The sequence below is a fragment of the Callorhinus ursinus genome, unplaced genomic scaffold (genome assembly GCF_003265705.2).
Source record: "Callorhinus ursinus isolate GAN/ISIS: 27379988/994484 unplaced genomic scaffold, GSC_fseal_2.0 scaffold4, whole genome shotgun sequence".
Lineage (NCBI taxonomy): Eukaryota > Metazoa > Chordata > Mammalia > Carnivora > Otariidae > Callorhinus > Callorhinus ursinus.
Genome location: NW_027397066.1, coordinates 34,635,261 through 34,656,633, shown reverse-complemented (window position 1 = coordinate 34,656,633; position 21,373 = coordinate 34,635,261). Strand labels below are relative to the sequence as shown.

Sequence of the window (21,373 nt, the reverse complement as noted above, 5' to 3'; positions counted from 1 at the left end):
GAAGGCAGTCGCCTAACCAACTGAGCCACCCAGGCGCCCTAATTTTTTCATTTTTAAAAAGCGTATCTACCTCAGTCCTAACAAAATATTACAAATTTCATTATTTGACTAATACAGTGAAAGTAATGCTTATTCACTAACTGTAAAAGCCTATATTTTTTAAAAAGAAAATAGATACCAAATGAAAAACTTAAACTACCATCTTAAGACACTGGAAAGAAGAGCAAACTAAACCTAAAGCAAACAGAAGAAAGGAAATAATATAGATCAGAGCAGAAATTCATGAAATAGAGAAAACAACAGAAAGTAAAACTAAAAGCTGGTTTTCTGAAAAGATCAACAAAATTGCCAAACCTTTAGCCAGACTGGCCAAGAAAAAAAGGAAGACTCAAACTACTGGAGTCAGAAATGAAAGAGGAGACATTACTAACAACCCTAAAGAAATAAAAAGGATTACAAAGGAAAATTATGAGTGGTTGTATGTCAACAAATTAGATAACTTAGAACTAATGCAGAAATTCCTAGAAAGACACAAATTACTGAAACTGACTCGAGAAGAAATAGATAATCTGATCAGACCCTTAACAAGAAAACAGGTAGAGTAAGTAATCAAAAAACTACCCACATAGAAAAGCCCATGCCCAGGGAGCCTGGGTGGCTCAGTCGTTGGGCGTCTGCCTTCGGCTCAGGTCATGATCCCGGAGTCCTGGGATCGCGTCCCACATCAGGCTCCCTGCTCAGCGGAAAGCCTGCTTCTCCCTCTCCCACTCCCCCTGCTTCTGTTCCCTCTCTCGCTGTGTCTCTCTCTCTGTCAGATAAATAAATAAAATTATTAAAAAAAAAAAAAAAGAAAAGCCCATGCCCAAATGGTATCACTGGTGAATTCTACCAAACATTAAAAGAAGAAGTAATACCAACTCTTCATAAACTTTTCTAAAAAATAGAAGATGAGAAAACACTTCCCAACTCATTCTATAATGTATTACCTTGATACCAAAACCAGACAAAGATATTACAAGGAAAAGAATATTAACGTGGACTAATCAAGTACTAAGCCTAATACTGATTCTAAGAATATTCAACTTCTAATCTAGATCTAGCTAGGTAACGACTTTTCCAGATTAAAAATGTAGGGCTTAGAATATAAATCTAGTAATAATTTACTCATTTGTTTTATTGATTCAGATATACAGGTCATTCTTAAAAGATTTCACTTAAAAGATTCTGGTTTTAAGGGGTGCCTGAGTGGCTCAAGTCTGTTAAGTGTCTAACTCTTGATTCTGGCTCAAGTCATGATCTCAGGGTTGTGGGATCAAGCAACGTGTTGGGCTCTATGCTCAGCAGGGAGTCTGCTTGAGATTCTTTCCCTCTGCCCCTCCCCAGTTTGTATTTTCTCTCTCAAATAAATAATCTTAAAAAGATCTGGTTGTAACACAGAAGAAAAATATATTCATTTAAAGTTTAACATATATATGTAGCTAGTAGAAAACTGGGATTTTAAAGGTTTATTCCTTCCATATCACTCTGAAACTTGAATTTCACTAAAAAGTACTAATTAGAATGCTGTATCTCTTCTGATTATCTCCTAAGTCTTCAGATCATTTTTTTTTTTTTTAAGTAAACTCTACCCCCAGCGTGGGGCTTGAACTCACAACTCCGAGATCAAGAGTTGCATGCTCTACTGACTGAGTCAGCCAGGTGCCCCTTCAGTTCTTCATTTTTATATCATTTAAAAGATAAAGATTATAAGGAAAAACTTTTAAAATGAGCTAAAACAAGAAGTCTATTTTCAAAAGGAGTATAAATTATATTTAATTTGGTAATCACTTCCCCATTGAATAAAAATGTTCTTAAATTTAATATAGCAATTTGTAATTATAATACAAATACAAGGCAAAAATAAATATGAAGGTTCCGCAGAAGTGGTTCTACATTATGGAGATAACCACTTGTAAACTTCTGTTCCCATTACATCATCTAAGTGTTCCTTATTCTAAAAATTAAAGATATACAGAATTTAAAAGAAAACAGGGAGTTTCCTAAATGCTTTCACTTGTTTTCTTATAAGGTGGCAAGTCTGAAAAGTCATAGATTAAAAGTCTAAAGGCTAGGGAACCACAAACTCTTCTGGAAGTATTTACAAACCAAGCATTTCTATTTCTTAATATGTTTTTATAAACCTTAGCAGCATCACTGGAATAAGCTGACCTTACTGATGGGTCGTTCTCCAGGAGTTCAGTAAGCCGTTGTACTTGCTCTGGCTGGATGGATCGCCCTAAGAGCGCTTCCGTGTTAGTGTAGATGAGGAATGCTGAGACAATGCCTAATAACGTGCCCACACCCAAAGAACCTAGGCTGTCATACAGTGGATTACCTAAATAAAGCACAGAAGAAGTCAGTAAATTAACATTTTCTATTATTTCATCAATCAGCTTTAGTGAGTAAAGAACCAGAATTAGTAAAACAAAGGACCTGAAATTCATTCCTAATTCCTTTAATGACTTTCTCCTAATAAGTTTACTATACTACAAAATGGGGACGCTACATGCTACAATATGCTTCACATTACATAGGAGTATTATGTGGTTTAATTATTTAAGATCTATTTCTTGCATATGGTCATTACATGAGTGAGGGTTCAGAGCATTTTAGAAACATCATATACATACTACTAATATAATAAAATCCGTTTCTTTTTGATATATCAGTAGCACTTTTCCTGTCTCACGCTGACAACACTGTGAGATCCACAGCTGAAAAAAATAACCACCTTTTGTTTCTTATTCTTACCAAGGTTCTGTGAGAGAATTAAGCCATACAAAAAATGATACGGATCACTCTTTTCATTCAACCAAGGATGATGCATAGCTAGTACCATTCTAGATACAAAGGGGAGAAGTTAATTCATTGCATGCCACAGGTACCTTAGAGCAGTGGTTCTCAAAGTACAGTTCTTTCACCAGCAGCATCAGCATCACTTGAGAACTTGGTAAAAATGCAAGTTCTTAGGCCTTACCTAAGACTTTCTGAATCAGAGCTACAATATATATTTATTTACAGTATTAGAGTTAATGGAAGTTCTCTCCCATATATTACCTTAATAAACCTTTGAGGTCACTAGGCCAAATATTATCAATACTAAGCTCAGAGTAGTTGCATAATTTATTAAGGCACAGCTAGAAAGGTTTAGCACATTACAGAAATGCTCTAACAACAGCCGTCTTTATTTCAAACTAAGAAAATTTCTGAGAGAGAACTCTGAAGACTTTTACTGTCTTATCTGTCTTATACAAATAAATGGTTAGTATGCAATTAGCATTTAACAATCTATTGGTTTAAAACTATTCAGTGATATAAAAGAAAATACCCACATATTAGAGAATTATTTAAGTAGTACAAATAAATCACCTGTAACTTAAGAAATATTTACCTGTTAGAGAAGTAAGGCCCATACACGTAGCTGCTATTGTCACTCCCAAGACTGCTGCGGTATCCTCCAGTAATATCACATTTGTACTAGGATCACGACTTTCCATTACTTAATCATTGGGGTAGAGACAAGAAAAGAAACTTTCTGAAATCCTAATTTGATACTATCATGCAACATTTTAGTAAGTATCCATTTAAAATTAAGATATAAATTAAGATAAAAAATGTATGAGATCCTGATTTTAAAAGCCCTGTTCCATGTAAACATAATTTATTAGTTTAAATGTTGACAGTAACTGAAATTTAAAGTCAAATTACTTTCTCTAGTTATAAAAACATATGTAGAAAAACGGTAGTCACTTAAGTTAAAATCCAAATATAAAGTATTCATGTTCATATCACACTACGTTTCTCTTTTTAAAAGAGATGATATATAAGAGCCATACAGAGAAGACATCGAGATATATTTTGTACACACCTATAAGGAAAAAGCAATAGTACTGGGCAATTTTAGAAAATAAAGGAGATGAAGTAAGACAACTGGTTGCTAACATACATACCATATTTATAAAATGACATTCCTTTGGCCCGAGCACTCCTACGAAGTTCATTTACAGCAACAAGAAGTGTTGCTGAAAGAAAAGCATTCATATCAGCAAGAAAAAAACTTCATGCCTCCAAGTTTTAAAGATGGCTTCTCAAAATAAATAGGTACAACACTTTTAATGCCAGGGTTGTCAATAAAGAAAAGTTCTGTATTAACAAGTCATTATCTAGACTCCAATTATCATCATAATACAAGGAATCCCATATTTCTAAACCATAATAATTTAAATATCGTTACCACCACCTTAATGACCTTAATTTATTAGACAGCAACTAGTTGGCAGGCACCACACTAAGCACAACACTTTTGATCCTCCCAACCTTTTGAAGCAGGTGGTGTTATCACCATTTTACAGACTGTCAAAGATTAAGGGAACACTATGCATAGCAAATGACAATGTATCGGAAGTAAGCAAATGTATCGGAAGTAAGCATACTATGAATACAACCAGTTAGGCAGTTTCCTACATGATGTAGTGCTTTTCTGTCATAAAACTTGCTACAGCTGAACCTCGCAGAAACCTGGAAATGTTTTATTGCAAAGAGTCAGCCTTCCATGATTAACACTACTAAAACCTTTCATTTATTTTTTTTAAAGATTTTATTTATTTGACAGAGAATGGGAGTGATCGAGAGAGAGAATAGATGGAGCGATCGAGAGAGAAAGAGAGAGAGAGAGAGAGAGAGAGAGAGAACACAAGCCGGGGGGACAAGCAGAGGGAGAGGGAGAAGCAGACTCCCTATGGAGCAGGGAGCCCAAAGCAGGGCTCAATCCCAGGACCCTGAGATCATGACGTGAGCCAAAGGCAGCTGCTTAACGGACTGAGCCACCCAGGTGCCCCACTAAAACATGATTTTTAAAAATTCAATATATAGTTATGTTTTTAGACTCCATTCCAAACGTTCTGAGTGTTATGATTAAGATACTCAAGAACAAAAAAACCCAGCTTTTCCCTTGCCCACATCGATTACAGGAATAACCACAGTACATTATACAAAGAATTTACTCCCTCAAAGTAGATTCCTATTTCAATAGTTTTTCTTTAATCAGTGGAATTTAGCAATTTATAAAAATGAACTGCTGAATATATATTACTAAATTAAGAATAAAGAGATACTGTAACAGTACATACCTCCTTCAGATGCTAATGATCCTGCTAAAATACAGTATGCCTAGAAAAGAGGTATTAAAATAAAGTGTAAGTTCGTATTTCATTAGAGAATCACAACGATTCATGCATAAAGTTTATAATGTTTACAATGGAAACATAAATTCAAATCCTAGCCAGATAAGAATCTTGATGGGAGATAGCTCAAATGAGGGCAATGAGATAGATGGTATATCTTCATAAAAGGAAAAAGAATAAAAAAAGACTTGATGGTCATTTCATTTTTTAATACTTAGAAGAGTAATCTGACTACTCTATAGAATGTTATACCATGCCTAAGTTAAATTCATGATATAAGAGATGAAAAAATTAGTATAAAACATTTTCTGAAGTTCAAAATGAACACAAACATTTGAAATCTGGGGTATGGATACCAGAATACAGTAAGATCCATACCCCTACCCACGTAACTTCTGGCTTTTGTTTGGATGCCCAGTACCAATCCTGATTCAGAAAGATAAGCAGTTATAAATAGTGACCAATTTGGGAGAGGGGGATTACACCACCCTCCTCACAGTACCAGGACACACTTGAATTAAATAAAGATTTGCAAAAAACTTTAATCTAAGAGATAACCTAGCAACACAAATTTTTAACAATTGCAATAAAATTCAAACGAAACATATGGAGAATTTTCAGCATCATCTTTTTGGAACCCTGGGCTTCCCTAAAATAGAAGTTTGGAAAATTCTGAACCTAGTCTAATACTCTTATAATTCTGTTAAGGAAACTGAGGAAGGCTATGTGATTTGCTTGAGTACATAGAAATGATACCAGGGTAAGATCTAGTATATGGGTTTTCCAGTCTCAACTCTAGGCTATCTCCACTGAATCTTACTGCCAACCTACAACATAATTAAAACAGTAGCTAAACTGCCCAATATTTTTTTTAATCCTTCTATCTCCTTCCTGAAAGGATTTAAGACACACTTATCACCTAATAAAGGGAAACAGCATATATCAGCAAAAGATCCCAATACCTAATAAACATAAAGTGGTCTATGGTACATTGAATCTATTATTTATTAACTAAGAGTCATAGTCTGATGTAACCTCATTTAGTTGCAAAAAGACAGAAGAGCTTCTAGGAGCTTTTTTTTTTTTTTTTTTAAATAAGTTCCACACCCAGCATGGAGCCCAACGTGGAGCTTGAACTCAGGACCCTGAGATCAAGACCTGAGCAGAGATCGAGAATCAGATGCATAACCAACTGAGCCACCCAGGTACCCTGAGCTCCCAGTACAATTGAAAATTTAAACACAATTGAAAATTTAACTAATTTTCATTAACCGCTTAGTCTCTGTAAAATACTACTATACAATTCAGATGAATGCTGGAAGAATGAGGTATCTATAAAGTGGCCGAACCTTTTCAGAATGGAGGAAAAGATGTTAAATGAGATTCATTCCAACTGAGAACAAATTAGGTTATAAGTACTCCCGCATTCCAAAATGAGGTGCTGTACCATCCCTTCAGGCTTTGCACAGAGAATGCCCAAGCCTCGTTTTACAACTCCTAGCTCCACACCCACTAACCCATGAGGAAGAGCTAAGGTTAAGGCCAAAAGTGAAGATTTCTTTGGAGAAAGCTATTAAACTGTAAAGACTGTTCAGAGAGCTGGACGTGCATCCCTGGTGTTTAGAGATTATAGTGAACTATGTCTAATTCACATATAAAAATAAATTTATTGGCAAGTCTACTGATACTGATTGTGTCAACAGAGTAGATGATTATGTTTGGGGGAATAAAAACAACTGCACGCTCACTGGGAGGGCATTAAAGATGTCTGTTTTAACACACAGAGCCCAAACAGGATTCTGAGTAAGAGTCTTTAGAAAAGAGATCAACTGCCCAAAGAGCCTTCTCGAAAATGCAAGACAACCTCAGCAGAAAGAGTCTGGAACTACATCCTAAGAAGCAGAAGCCGCCAAATGACCAATCCAAGGGAGCCAGAGTCGAGAAAAAGGCAGCTTTAAGTGTCTATGAGGGCCAGAGGAATCCAATGTAAAACGATGCTGGTGCCAGTAAAGTACAATAAAGTAGTACTTTTCTGTCCTCTCTCCCTACCTTTGATGCTGCCAGAGGCAAGCTCAGGAGTAGGAGAGAAGGGCAGAAGCCCTAGCGAGGAAAATACAGAAGATGACCATGCTCCCATCCTCCCATTCCCCTGGTACAGGCTTCCTACCTACATGAGTGAAAAAAAAAAATCTTTAAACACAACAATTCCAACTTATGACTGTCTTGTGGCACTGGATATTTTAATTACTGACAGATTATTCTTGGGACTAAAAATGAACAGAGATCTTCTTGTTCTTCAATGTAAGTGAAGAAATTAATGGAACTGCCCAAGATTTTAACCCAGGAGTCAGTACTTAACGATTGTACCTACAGAGATACTCTTTTCTTTCTTCTTTTTTTTTTAAGATTTTATTTTTAAGTAATCTCTACACCCACTGTGGGGCTCGAACTCACAACCCTGAGATCAAGAGTTGCACAATCCACCAAGTCGCCAGGTGCCCCTGTACCTACAGAGATACTCTTGTTCAACATCATTGAACCATATGAATTTAGAGGTCATGTGCAGTCAAGTCCTAAAAAACACCACTACAGACACATAACTCCGCATTACAGTCAAAAAGGTATGTGTTAGTCCCTTTAACATCAATATGACAAAGGCATTCTACTGTACTTAATCATTCTTATATTACTTGAAAACTGAAGGGAAAAAAGATTACCCATAGAAGAGATTCTATTGGTTGAGGATTAAGCAGTCCCATGATTCCGTGGTACCAAGATAATCCTGCACCCATCATGAAAATACCAACACCACTAATTAGTGAAGCAATATAGCGCATATTTGAAAATCCATACCTGAAAAATAAAGTTTACAAAAAATACAAATAGTTTCATAAAATATGTTGAATAAGTCAATGAAAAAGAAAACCAAAAACTTCTTACAATATAAAGATGTTTATGGTTTTATATTTAAGTAAAATGTAAATACCAAACTTAAATCTAATCGGAAAATAACATATAAAGGGAAAAAACTGCAAGATCTTTGAAAATACAGAAAAACAGTGAATATGACTGAATTCAGGTATTTTCTAATCCCTCTTCCATATAGTCTGTTCTGATTACATAGAGTCAATTTACTATTATGTACCACAAATGCTGATAAAATTCATCTTTTTAAAAAAATGCATTCAGGTGTTTAATGGAGAGGATGACACTGAAATCTCCCTGTAATACAGCTTCTAACTGAACATTTGGTCTTCTTGCCTATAATTTGATGTTAGATACTTGGGGCTGGTTCTGAATAGTTTAGCACACAGCAACTAACTACTATTATTAGGACTATAAGCTTCAGTTTTTCAGGTGTTTTTATGGCAAGTTTTTTCAAAAAAATCTCATTTTTAAAGAATCTTTGGTCAATATGTGTATTATTTTGTATTATTGTATGTATCAATAAAATACTGAGTTTTAAGAAACTCAAAAACCTATATACTATACGAGGAAAGGAATCACTCATTAATAAAAATATTTCCTGGGAAATTTACTCCCAAAGCCAAACTCTATGGCACCCTTCTGGAAGATGCAAATTTAAACAACAGGTCTTAATTAAAACTACTTTTTAATTATTTCTGCAAATATGTATTAATCTTGCCATAGGGAATTCTCAGTTTATAGATGTGACAATGTTCTACCTGTTTGATTTAGAAAAACTTACTTTTTCTTAAATGTACCCCCAAAGAAATATAGGATATATATATATTTATTTCAGTTAAAGTAAATTAATTTAATTAATTAAATCTGAATTAAGTGCTAATACTTTCCTTCTATGTGTTTTCAAAAAATTGTAGGTTCTGACTGAAAATTTTAACTATGTAGATCTTCACTGTCCCATATTAGTCATCAGCCACATAACGCTATTTAAATTTAAATTAATTAAAACAATAAAAATTCAAATGTAGATCTTTACAGTAGGCACATTTCAAATGCTCAACAGCCACGTGTATGTAGCTACTGACTATCATACTGGACAGATATAAAATATTTCTATCACTGCAGAAAATTCTATTGCGCAGCACTGAAGCAGATTGTTGAAAATACCTTAAAAAGAAATCCTCACAACCTAAAATTATAAAATTTTATCCTGTTTTTAAAATTTTGGTGTATAAAACTAATCAGGAAAAAAATTCTCTTCTTGACACAGTAAAATAGTGTAATGATGTGTAATTAGTAGATTAGAAAGCTACTTGCTCTCTATAATTGCTCATTGATAGTTCTAGGATATTCAAAATATACTATCATTTATGAGAAAACAGTAGTGTCTTGCTTTAAGCAAAAAACAAAAGGCCTTTATATAAAGCACAGAGGCAGACTCCTTTACAGAAATAAAAGTATATTTTTTCTGCCTTAAGACTGATCAAATTTTATTATTGAAACTTGTTAAATAAATGATACATGTGGAATTCAAAAGTATTAGCTGGGTATGTTAGTAAAAGGAAAAAAATCTCTATAAAATAACTGACGTGACTCAAAATAATATAAAAGAATACTCATTTTACAAATAAATAATTTTAAAATGTTAGCAGAATACTATTTCCAAGTCACAACAGGATTAAAATACAATAAATATGGATTTAATAAAAGTTATCACTAAAATTTTAGATTCAGTGCCTATTAGTTTACATGTAGAATGTTTCCTTTAACCAAATAAAACAGAACTCTAAGATCAAAATGTGTGCTTTGTTATTAATTATCAAATATGAAGAGGACAAGATCTCTATGCTGTTACAAAGCATAAAAATAATTTAAACACAAATTTCAAATTATATCTTGAATTTATTTTGACACTGTGTTTGAGTCCTACATTTTAGATCCTCTAGTGAAAGAACTGACCAAATCTTTAACACAAAAAATGCAGGTATATAAACTGCAGGAGACTTCTAAAATTCACCTGCTTTTATTTCAATGACTTGCTGCCAAAAAAATAAAATAAAATAAAGGCAATGTCCTTACGGATGAGTAGGATCTGGTGTCTGAACAGACTTACTGATGCCCACTGCTAGTAAACCCTATGGAGAAGAAGAAAAAAGGGTAAATAATTATTAGCAAGATGGAGAGTATAGTGTGGTAGAACCAATCTGGAGTATGCAATCTGACAATGGCAAAAAACCACTTCACACGCACAAACACAACTGCCCAGCAATTCTGGTTTACAGTCCTTACCTTAGAGAAATAAAGATGAACCCAAAGGGGTTCAAAACACCATTGCTTATAAAGACAAAAAATGTGAAAGCCAACCTAAAAATCCCTCAATAAGGAATGGCAAAATAAATGCTGGTATTGCCAAACCATAGTTACATCTACAACGGTTTAAAAGAATGGAGTTGAGACAGAGCTTTCGGTACTGACATGGTAAAAGCTCCTACACATACCACTGAAGTGGAAGGAAAAAAAATCAAATTAGGAACAGTGCATAAAGTACAAAAAAACTAACGTCGTTTTGTAGACAACATACAACGTAAAGCACAGGAAAAGGTCTAAAAGAATATACATTCAACTGTTTGTACCTCTGAGGAGAGAAGGATCAGGACAGTCTGTAATGTCTGATATTTTTATAGGAAAAGTAACATATTGCTATACAAATAAGACAGTACAAATTTCAAATAGTATACACTGTATACAGACACATCCATTTCTACCAGTTCTTCCAAAGCCATGCACAGGGAGTATACATATCAGTATGTACATTATCTGGGGTATGGAAGGAGGGAATAAAGATGTAGGGCTAATTACAACTAAGACTTTATTTCTTTAAAGAACCAAAAACATAAAGTAAATATGGCAAAAATATGAACATGTCTTTAATCCTAGTTACCACCTTTCTCTCCTTCCTTCCTTCCTCCCCAGACTTGATCTTTTCTTCCTTTCTTTCATTTATTTGGTTTTTCAGTTGCATCTTTTGTTAAAAAGAGTTATCCAATGGAAACTCCCAATATTAGTATGCTTGCCCCTAGTAAGCCCCTTCTATTCTAATTTGATGTGAGTTTAGATATCCAAAAAAGATTACCTTATTAGAATTATTTATTTAATAAAAATAACAAGGCCTCCGAGTGAATACCCTACGTGGTATTATTTGCCTAATCTGGGGCTTCTCCATTTTTTCAGCATGGTATCAAATAATCAGATAGGTAAAGCTCCAAGACAACCAAATTCTTCATAGATGAGGTTTCCCTGTAGGTTACAAAAAACTTGACAGAAACATTCTCTCTGGTAAAATAGAGATTACACCACCTTGGAAATGGCTAAAACAAATATATGACTGGACTTTTAAGTTCTGATATTGGAAATCCTACCCTAAATACACAGAGTATTACAAGTTTTTTTTCTACTGGATTCCAAAGAAAAAGAGGGTTAAAACTACCTAAAACACAGATGATGGCTTTTCAGGGAATCAAACCAAGAAAATAAAAGCAAATTAAGATAGAACACAGAATCCTTTTAAACTTGCAAATTAAATTGAAAATTTCATTAATTCACACTATGTATGTGTGTGTGTATATATACATATATATGTGTGTGTGTTTATAATGTTTACAAAATAGCCAATGGGTATTCAATTATTTTTAAAATCCTTAATATTCAGGTTGGCCACACAATGAAGTGTAGGATATCAGGTTTTTCATAAACTGAATGTGGACCAAATTTATTAGTTTTTCCTATAAAAATAAGATATCACAGACCATCCCTAATCCCGTCCCCCTCACTCCCCCCAGAGGTAGGGTAACATGAGATAGGTTTGGTATGTGTCCTTTCATACCTTTTTCTGCATAATTACAATGTGTGTGTGTATACATATATAAATATACACACTGATATATATATATATATATGTATGTAAATATAACCTACATCTCTTTGATTTGCAACATAACGGATATTAATATCTACTGGCCAAGAAGCATTATAAATTGCTTCCCACTCCATGATTTTCCTTCCCTTTTTTGATTTTTCCTTCAGTATCATACTATCATACAACTGCTTAAATGTCATCTTGGAATATCTTTCTAATTGTTCTGACCTCCTTACAGAAGAGCAAAGACTGATTTCTTCTAAACACTACATTATAAACTCAGGTGCTCGATAAATTCGTATCAATTAATATTAATGATGTACTGTATATTATTTAGCAGAAAAGTTTTAAAAAATGAACTGTACAGAAATTGTAAACCTAAATATCACTACAGGCACAGGTCTAAATTTAAAACTTGACGTATTTTAGTCTCTCAAGAGGTAAAGAAAAAATACTATAGTTATAAAAATATTACAACAAATTAATGTTTTAATAACTGGAACTTTGTACCTTTTGACCACCTTCACCCATTTCACCCACCTCCACTAACTCCCTGTCTCTGGCAACCACCAATCTGTTTTCTCTATCCGTAAGTTTGGGGTGTTTTTATTTTGTTCCACATATAAGTGAGATAATTCAGTATCTATGTCTGACTTTATTTCACTTAAGTGTAATGCCCTCAAAGTCCATCCATGTTGTCACAAATGGCAGGATTTCTTTCTTTTTTTTTCTAATGCCTGAATAATATTCCTGTGTGTGTGTGTACACATACATACTATATTTTTTTATCCATTCATCTATCAAAATGGACATTAACGTTGTTTCCAAGTCTTGGCTATTGTAAATAATGCTGCACTGAACATGAGGGTGGGGATATATTTTCATAGGATTTTGTTTCCTTTAGATAAGAATTCCAGAAGTGGAATTGCTGGATCATATGGTAGTTCTTTTTTTTTTTATGACCCTCCATACTATTTTTCATAGCACCTGTACCAATTTACATTCCCATCAACAGCGCACAAGGGTTTCCTTCTCTCTACATGCTCGCCAACACTTATTTCTTGTCTTTTTGATAACAGCCCTTCTAACCGGTGTGAGGTGATAGCTCATTGTGCTTCTGATTTGCATTTCCTTGATGATTAGTGATGCTGAGCACCTTTTCGTGTACTTTTTGGCCATTTGTGTGTCTTAGTTGGAAAAATATCAATTCGGATCCTCTGCCCATTTTTTAATCAGAAAGGTTTTTTGCTATTGAGTTGCAGGAGTCCTTTAGAATTTTTAAAGATATTGTAATACTTCTAAAGCAGTTTTGTTTTGTTTTTTTTTCAGAAGAGAGAGAGAGGACACACAAGCAGGGTTGGGGAGGGGCAGCTGGAGAGGGAGAAAGAGAACCTCAGGCAGGCTCCACACCCAGTGCAGAACCCAACATGGGGCTTGATCTCACAACCCTGAGATCATGACCTGAGCCAAAATTAAGAGTCATACGCTTAACCAACTGATCCACCAAGGGCCCCTAAAATAGTTTTCAAAAGAACATAAGAAATACAATTTCCATCTACTCAGTAAGGCCCAGTTGAAATTGTTTTCATCAAAGCCTTTCTGACCACGCTAATCAAGACAAACTCTTCACCAAGGATTCTCAAAGCACTAATACCAAATGATTTCAGCTTTTATTTACCTCTGTTGCCACTCAATCTATTACGGAAATTAATTTGTTTTTCTAGTTAGAACGCTAACACATTCCCATTGTAAAGAAAACAAACAGGACAGAAGAGGGAGTCATTTAAGAGTCTGACGGGTATTTCAGACTATCTTTATATACACTTGTATATTAGTTGTTAATGTTGCTTTTGTGAACATATTTGTGAGAGATTTCAGGGAGGGGTGTGTGGGTGCTTGAAAAGATGATCACAATTGAGATCATGTCTTTTTGTACGTTATATTATGGAAATTTCCGACATACAGAGAGATGGATAAAACATTTTTTAAAAACCCAATTGAGGGGCGCCTGGCTGGCTCAGTCGTTAAGCGTGTATCCCTTTCAATTAGTATTCTTGTATTTTTTTTTTTTTAAGATTTTATTTACTTATTTGACAGAGAGAGAGAGAGAGAGCACAAGCAGGGGGAACAGGAGAGGGAGAAGAAGGCTCCCCGCCGAGCAGGCAGCCTGATAGAGGGCCTGATGCCAGGGTCCTGGGATCATCACCTGAGCCGAAAGCAGATGCCTAACCAACTGAGCCACCCAGGCGCCCGTGTTCTTGTATTTTCTGGATCATACCCAGTAGTGCAACTACTGTATTTCAGTTCCATTTTTAACTTTTTGAGGAACCTCCATACTGTTTTCCACAGTGACTGTACCAGTTTGCATTCCTACCAACAGTGCACGAGCATTCCTTTTTCTTCATCCTTGTCGACACTGGTGTTTGTGTTTTTGATTTTAACCAGTCTGACAGGTGTGAGGTAATATCTCATTGTAGTTTTGATCTGCATTTCCCTGATAAGGAGTGATGCTGAGCATCCTTTCATGTGTCTGTTGGCCATCTGCATGTCTTCTTTGGGGAAATATCTATTTATGTCTTCTGCCCATTTTTTACTTGGATTATTTGTTTTGGGGGGTGTTGAGTTGTATCAGTTCTCTATATATTTTGGATATTAACCCTTTAACAAATATGTCATTTGCAAATATCTTCTCCCACTCAAAAGGTTGCCTTTTAGTCTTGTTGACTGTTTCCTTCACTGTGCAAAAGCTTTTTATCTTGATGTGGTCCCAATACTTTGTCAAAGAAATTACTGCCCTGCTCTCTTCTGGATTTTTATGGTTTCAGGTCTCATGTTTAGGTCTTTAATGCATTTTGTATTTATTTTTGGGTACAATGTAAGAAAGTTATCGTCATTCTTTTGCATGTAGCTATCCAGTTTCCCCAACACCATTTATGGGAGATACTGTCTTTTTCCCACTGGATATTCTTTCCTGTTTTATTGAAGATTAATTGACTGTATAATTGTGGGTTTATTTCTGGGTTTTCTATTCTGTTCCATTGATCTATGTGTCCCCTTTTGTACCAGTTCCATACTATTTTGATTAATATGGCTTTGTAATATAACTTGAAGCCTGGAATTGTGATACCACCAGCTTAGCTTTTCTTTTTCAAGATTCTTTTGGCTCTTCAGGGTCTTTTGTGGTTCTATAAAATTTTAGGTTTGTTCTAATTTGGTGAAAAATGTTGGTATTTTGATAGGGACTGCATTAAATCTGTAGATTGCTTTAGGTAATACGACATTTTAACAATATTTTTCTTCCAATCCATGAGCATGGAATGTCTTTCCATTTCTTTGTGTCTTCTTAAATTTCTTTCATTGGTGTTTTATAGTTTTTGAAGTATAGGTCTTTCACCTCTTTGGTTAAGCTTATTCCTACAGACTTTATTATTTTTGACACAATTGTAAATGTGATTGTTTTCTTAATTTCTCTTTCTGCTGCTTCATTATTAGCAAATAGAAATGCAACAGATTTCTGTATGGTGGTTCTGCATCCTAAGATTTTACTTAATTCACTTATCAGTTCTAGTAGTTTCTTAGGGGAGTCTTTAGGATTTTCTATATATACCATGTATGTCATCTGCAAATAGTGGAAGTTTTACTTCTTCCTTATCAATTTGGATGTCTTTTCTTTCTGTTGTCTGGTTGCTGTAGCTAGAACTTCCAGTACTATGTTGCATAAAAGTGGTGAGAGTGGAAATCCTTGTCTTATTCCTGACCTTAGGGGAAAAGCTCTGTTTTTCCCCATTCACTATGATGTTCCCTGTGAGTTTTTCATATAAGTCCTTTATTTGTTGACGTATGTTCCCTCTAAACCCACTTTGTTGAGGGTTTTTATTATGAATGGATGTTGTACTTTATCAAGTGCTTTTCCCCATCTATTGAAAAGATCATATGGTTCTTTTTTTTATTTTATTTTTTTTGCAGCATTCCACGATTCATTGTTTACATATAACACCCAGTGTTCCATCCAGTATGTGCCCTCTTTAATAATACCCATCACCAGGCCAACCCATCCCCCCAAGGGATCAAATGGTTCTTATCCTTTCTCCTATTGATGTGATGTATCACACTGATTGATTTGGGAATACTGAACGACCCTAGCACCCCAGGAATAAATCCCACTTGATTGTGGTGAATGATTATTTTAATGTATTGTTGAATTTGGTTTGCTAGTATTTTGTTGAGGATTTTTGCATCTATGTTCATCAGAGGTTTGGCCTGGAATTCTCTTTTTTGGTGGTATCTTTACCTGGTTTTGGTTATTGGGGTAAGGTTGGCTTCATAGAATGGATTTGGAAGTTCTCCTTCTTCTTCTATTTTTCTGGGATAGTATCAGAAGAATAGGTATTAACTCTTCTTTAAATGTTTGGTAGAAATTATCTGCGAAGCCGTCTGGCCCTGTACTTTCATTTGTTGGGAGGCTTTTTTTTTTCTTTTAAAGATTTTATTTATTCATGTGAGAGAGAGAGAGAGAGCATGAGCAGGGCGGAGAGACAGAGGGAGACTGCCCCCCTGAGCAGGCAGCCAGATGAGGGGCTCAATCCCAGGACCTGGAGATCATGACCTGGGCCAAAGGCAGATAGATGCTTAACCATCTGAGCCACCTAGGCACCCCTGGAATTTTTGATTACTGATTCAATTTCCTTGCTAGTCATCAGTCTGTTCAAATTTTCTATTTCTTCCTGCTTTAGTTTTGGTAGTTTAATTTATCCATTTCTTCTAGGTTATCCAATTTGCTGGCATATAACTTCTCATAATATTCTCTTACAGTCTTTTGCATTTCTGTGGTTATGGTTATTTCTCTCTCATTTGCAATTTTTGAGTCCTTTTTTTTTTCTTCTTGATCAATCTAGCTAGAGGCTTATCAATTTTGCTGATTTTTTTCAAAGAACCAGCTCCTAGGGGCACCTGGGTGGCTCAGCTGGTAAGCATCTGACTCTTGACCTTGACTCAGGTCATGATCTCAGGACTGTGAGATCGAGTCCCATGTGGGGCTCCATGATAACGGTGGAGTCTGCTTAAAATTCTCTCTCCCTCTGCCACTCTCCCCCATCACTTACACACAGAACATGTGTGCTCTCATTAAAAAAAAAAAAAAAAAAAAATCAGATCCTGGTTTCATTGACCTATTGTTTTTCTAGTTTCTACACCATTTATTTCTTCTCTAATCTTTATTATTTCCTTCCTTCTGCTGGCTCTGGGTTTCTTAATTTTATAAAAATCTTTCTTCATTTGTACATTCAAGCAAAGGAATTAAAAATCCCAGTTTAGGGGCACTTGGGTGGCTCAGTCAGTTAAGCATCCAACTCTGGATTTCAGCTCAGGTCATGACCTCAAGGTTGTGAGATCAAGTCCCACATCAGGCTCCATGCTCAGCAGAGAGTCTGTTTGAGATTCTCCCTCTCCTTCTCCCTCTGGCCTTCCCCCGGCTCATGCTCTCTCTCTCTAATAAATAAAATCTAAAGAAAAAAGAAAACAGTCTAATGTGAAATCATTTTAATTCATTAATCACTTGTGATTATTTTATAGCTTTATTTTTTTAAGACTTTATTTCTTTATTTGAGCAGGAGAGAGAGTGTGTGTGCATGTGCGGAGGAGGAGCAGAGGGCGAGGGACAAGCAGACTCCACACTGAGCATGGACCCCAATGCGGGGCTTGATCCCATGACCCTGAGATCACAACCTGAGCCAAAATCAAGAGTCAGAAACTTAACCCACTGAGCCACCCAGGTGTCCTGATTATTTTATAGCTTTATTCAAAAAACTTAATTGGCCCTTACAGTCAAAAGAATTCATATTCAGAGACCAAATTTCTACCTAATGATAAGAATCTCTTATAGAAAAGATTCTGCCCAACACTTACTACTGATAATGTTATACTTCATATTCCATTGTTGTTAAGTTCTTAAAGCATAACAACGTGCTTTAAATATGATCACGGGTAGTGCTCGCTTCGGCAGCACATATACTAAATATGATCAAGGGCACCTGGGTGGTTCAGTCAGTTAAGCGTCTGACTCTGGATGTCAACTCAGGTCATGATCTCAGGGTCGGGAGATCGAGCCCTGCACTGGGCTCCGTACCGGGTGCTGGAGCCTGTTTGAGTTTCTCGCTCTCCCTCTGTCCCCCTCCCTACCCACTCACCTCATTTTCTCGCTCTCAAAAACAAAAGTAATAAAGAAGATCCTTGATTTAAAAAATAATAAATAAAATACTAGGATCAAATTTCTATGTACTTCATCATCAAAAGTAAAAACAAACTTTCATTTTATTCCTCAAGCCAACTATAGGAATCATCTGTTTTTACTTTTAGACCAAAGCTTTAAAAAATTTACTTTAAAATTAATAAGAAAAAAACTTTTACACCTTACCTGATTACAAGTATCAGATAAAGAGTGTATAGCTTCAGAGAACATACTTGCTGAACCAGTATAAATCCAGGCAAGAAATTTAAAGAAGCAGTTTAATCCATTGCTAGGAGAGAAAGATAAAACAATTTAGCACAGGTTTTGATAAAAATTTCCACCAAAAGCTTATTTAATTGAGTATATAAACCTCCATACTAGATTCTGTTCAAAGTAAATTAAAAAGAATCTCTAGCCTTTAAGAATTTATTGTATTTTATGGGCGCCTGGGTGGCTCAGTTGGTTAAGCAACTGCCTTCGGCTCAGGTCATGATCCTGGAGTCCCAGGATCGAGTCCCACATCGGGCTCCCTGCTCAGCAGGGAGTCTGCTTCTCCCTCTGACCCTCTTCCCTCTCGTGCTCTCTGGCTCTCATTCTCTCTCTCAAATAAATAAATAAAATCTTAAAAAAAAAAAAGAATTTATTGTATTTTAGGTAATAAGAGAATAAATTTGAAAAATACAGATGATATCATTAAATATTCAAATGAAGACACATGATATGTGTAAACAAATTACTTAAGTATATTTTGAGAACTTATGAGAAGAGTGTGTTTTATATTTGGATGAAGTAAAGTTAGAAAGGAAATTGTCTTAGGGTAGGTTACACTTGATATTGTCCAGCACACTAATGTCACAATCAAAGTCTATTTACTTAAGCAGGCCAGATGTGAAGGTGCCAGATGCCAGAGGTGAAGACAAATCTAGACCAAGCAGTCTCATAGTCATACTAGAAGATAACAGATGCTAAAAATAAACATGGTTAGCTCTGGGGAAGCTAGCTGTTCAGATTCCAACAGTAATGACTGGTACGGTTTATCTCGGGCACTACACTTAGTCACTTACCATGTTTTATTATAACACTACTATTATATAAATATTAATATCCTCATTGTATAAATAAGGAAACTGTACATCCCCTTCCAGCTCTCTTTCCCTTCTTTTCCACTTCATTGAAAGAATTATAGCTCCTTTTGCTGTATCCATTTTCCACATTTTGCACTAAGTCTTCAGTCCATTTAACAACGGCTTATGCCTCAGATACCTCAGTAGATTATTCGTATCAATACCACAACTGTTTCTTGCTACTAAATTCCTGAAAACATTTTAGTATTTTCCTTAATCTCACAGAAGCATATGCCACTTTTTTCTTAAAGGACTGTCTTCCTTGGCGTCCATGATATCCCTGGTTTTCCTCCTAGTTCCTGATTTGCTTTCCTTTCTGTCTTGCTTTCTCTTCCTCAGTCTCCTCTGCAGGCTCTTTTCCTCTACCCATTTCACAGATGTTAGCATTCTTCAAGGTTTCCTCCTGAGGGATTTTTCTTCCTCACACCTCAAACACATTCTCCAGGTGATCCTAATTACTCCTATGGCTTGAGATGCCTGGGTGGCTCAGTCGTTGAGTGTTTGTCTTCGGCTCAGGTCGTGATCCCAGAGTCCTGGGATCGAGCCCCGCATCTGGCTCCCTGCTCAGCAGGAAAGCCCGCTTCTCCCTCTCCCACTCCCCCTGCCTGTGTTCCCTCTCTCGCTGTGTCTTTCTCTGTCAAATAAATAAATAAAATCTTTAAAAAAAAATTACTCCTATGGCTTTATCACCTCTGTATCAATAACTCTCAACTCTAAATCCCTAATCCAGCTTTCCTTTGTGAGCTTCAGACCCAACATATATTAATATTTTAATTAAGTACCTGTTATGTACTGGGTATTACACTAAGCAGTTTACATATATTACATACATTCTTCCAATGAAGAAAGTTTTAATTGCTAACCTCACTTTACTGAAGAGAAGAATTAATGCCATTGACCAACTCCACTTGGGTGCCCTACAGGCAGATCACTCAAACTCAAAAATACACTCATTTCCTTTGCTGCCACCCTGCCCCTCCTTCAAGTGCTCCTTTTCTCAATGATGCTGCCATTATTTATCCAATTGTCCAAACCAGAAACCTGGGCCCATGCTTGACCACACCTCCTAAATACTTCTTGGACCTAAACATGTCTTTCCATCCCTACCGTCATTATCTCAGTTTAGTGCATCATCGTCTCTTCTCTGCATTACTGTACATGACATCCTCCAGTCTAGTGCCCCTCCAATCCTTAAAGATGAGAATTATGAATTGCATCTTTGTATTTCAAGACCCTACCACAATTCCTGACATGTCATATGTATATATTTTAGAAATAAACAAACTAATAAATTATGGAATTAATACTTTTAAATATCCTAAAATAGATTAATCAGCAAAAGAGAAAAAAGATAACAAAACAATAGGAATCAAGAAGACAGAAGGAAAAAGAAGAGGCACAAATAGCAATTATGTTCTTCCAAGTTAAATGGGGAAAAACAAGAATGTAAATATTCTTCAGTAGTTATGACCCAGGTTGATTTAGTTACTCAAAAAATGATCTCAGCCAATTCACCTTTTTAAAAAAAGACTTCTTTCAACGCCAATGAAAATAAAAGAATTTTCAGAGAGCAACTATTCTTAGATCCTAATCACTCCAAAAATAGACCCAGCACAAGCATGGATATCTATGTGGACTCTTCCCTCATCACTTTACTGACAATATTAACAAAGGCTCATTCAACTTCCTTCTATAATAACATGAACTTATAACTCTTTATCTAAATACCAAGTAATAAATTTTTACATTCATAGATACACACATTAAAAATAATATATTTCTTTCTTTTTTTTTTGACAGAGAGAGAGAGAGAGAGAGAGAGAGCGTACCAACAGGGGAAGCAGCAGGCAGAGGGAGAAGCAGGCTCCCCGCTCAGCAGGGAGCCTGATGTGGGGCTCGATCCCAGGACCCTGAGATCATGACCTGAGCCGAAGGCAGACGCTTAACCATCCAAGCCACC

The 21,373-nt window shown here is 35.7% G+C and overlaps 1 protein-coding gene across 3 annotated transcripts in view; it reads right to left on the bottom strand.

The window, feature by feature from the left end:
- Positions 1–21,373, bottom strand: part of SLC30A9 (solute carrier family 30 member 9) — a 77,235-nt gene that overhangs the window by 13,822 nt on the left and 42,040 nt on the right. For all 3 annotated transcript variants that reach the window (XM_025887542.2, XM_073891593.1, XM_025887545.2), the window contains 7 exons: positions 18,476–18,578; positions 10,227–10,282; positions 7,940–8,075; positions 5,169–5,208; positions 3,990–4,061; positions 3,431–3,538; positions 2,209–2,374 (listed from right to left, as the gene is read on the bottom strand). In XM_025887542.2, the coding sequence (XP_025743327.2) occupies positions 2,209–2,374; positions 3,431–3,538; positions 3,990–4,061; positions 5,169–5,208; positions 7,940–8,075; positions 10,227–10,282; positions 18,476–18,578 (681 nt within the window). The remainder of the gene's footprint in view (positions 1–2,208; positions 2,375–3,430; positions 3,539–3,989; positions 4,062–5,168; positions 5,209–7,939; positions 8,076–10,226; positions 10,283–18,475; positions 18,579–21,373) is intronic.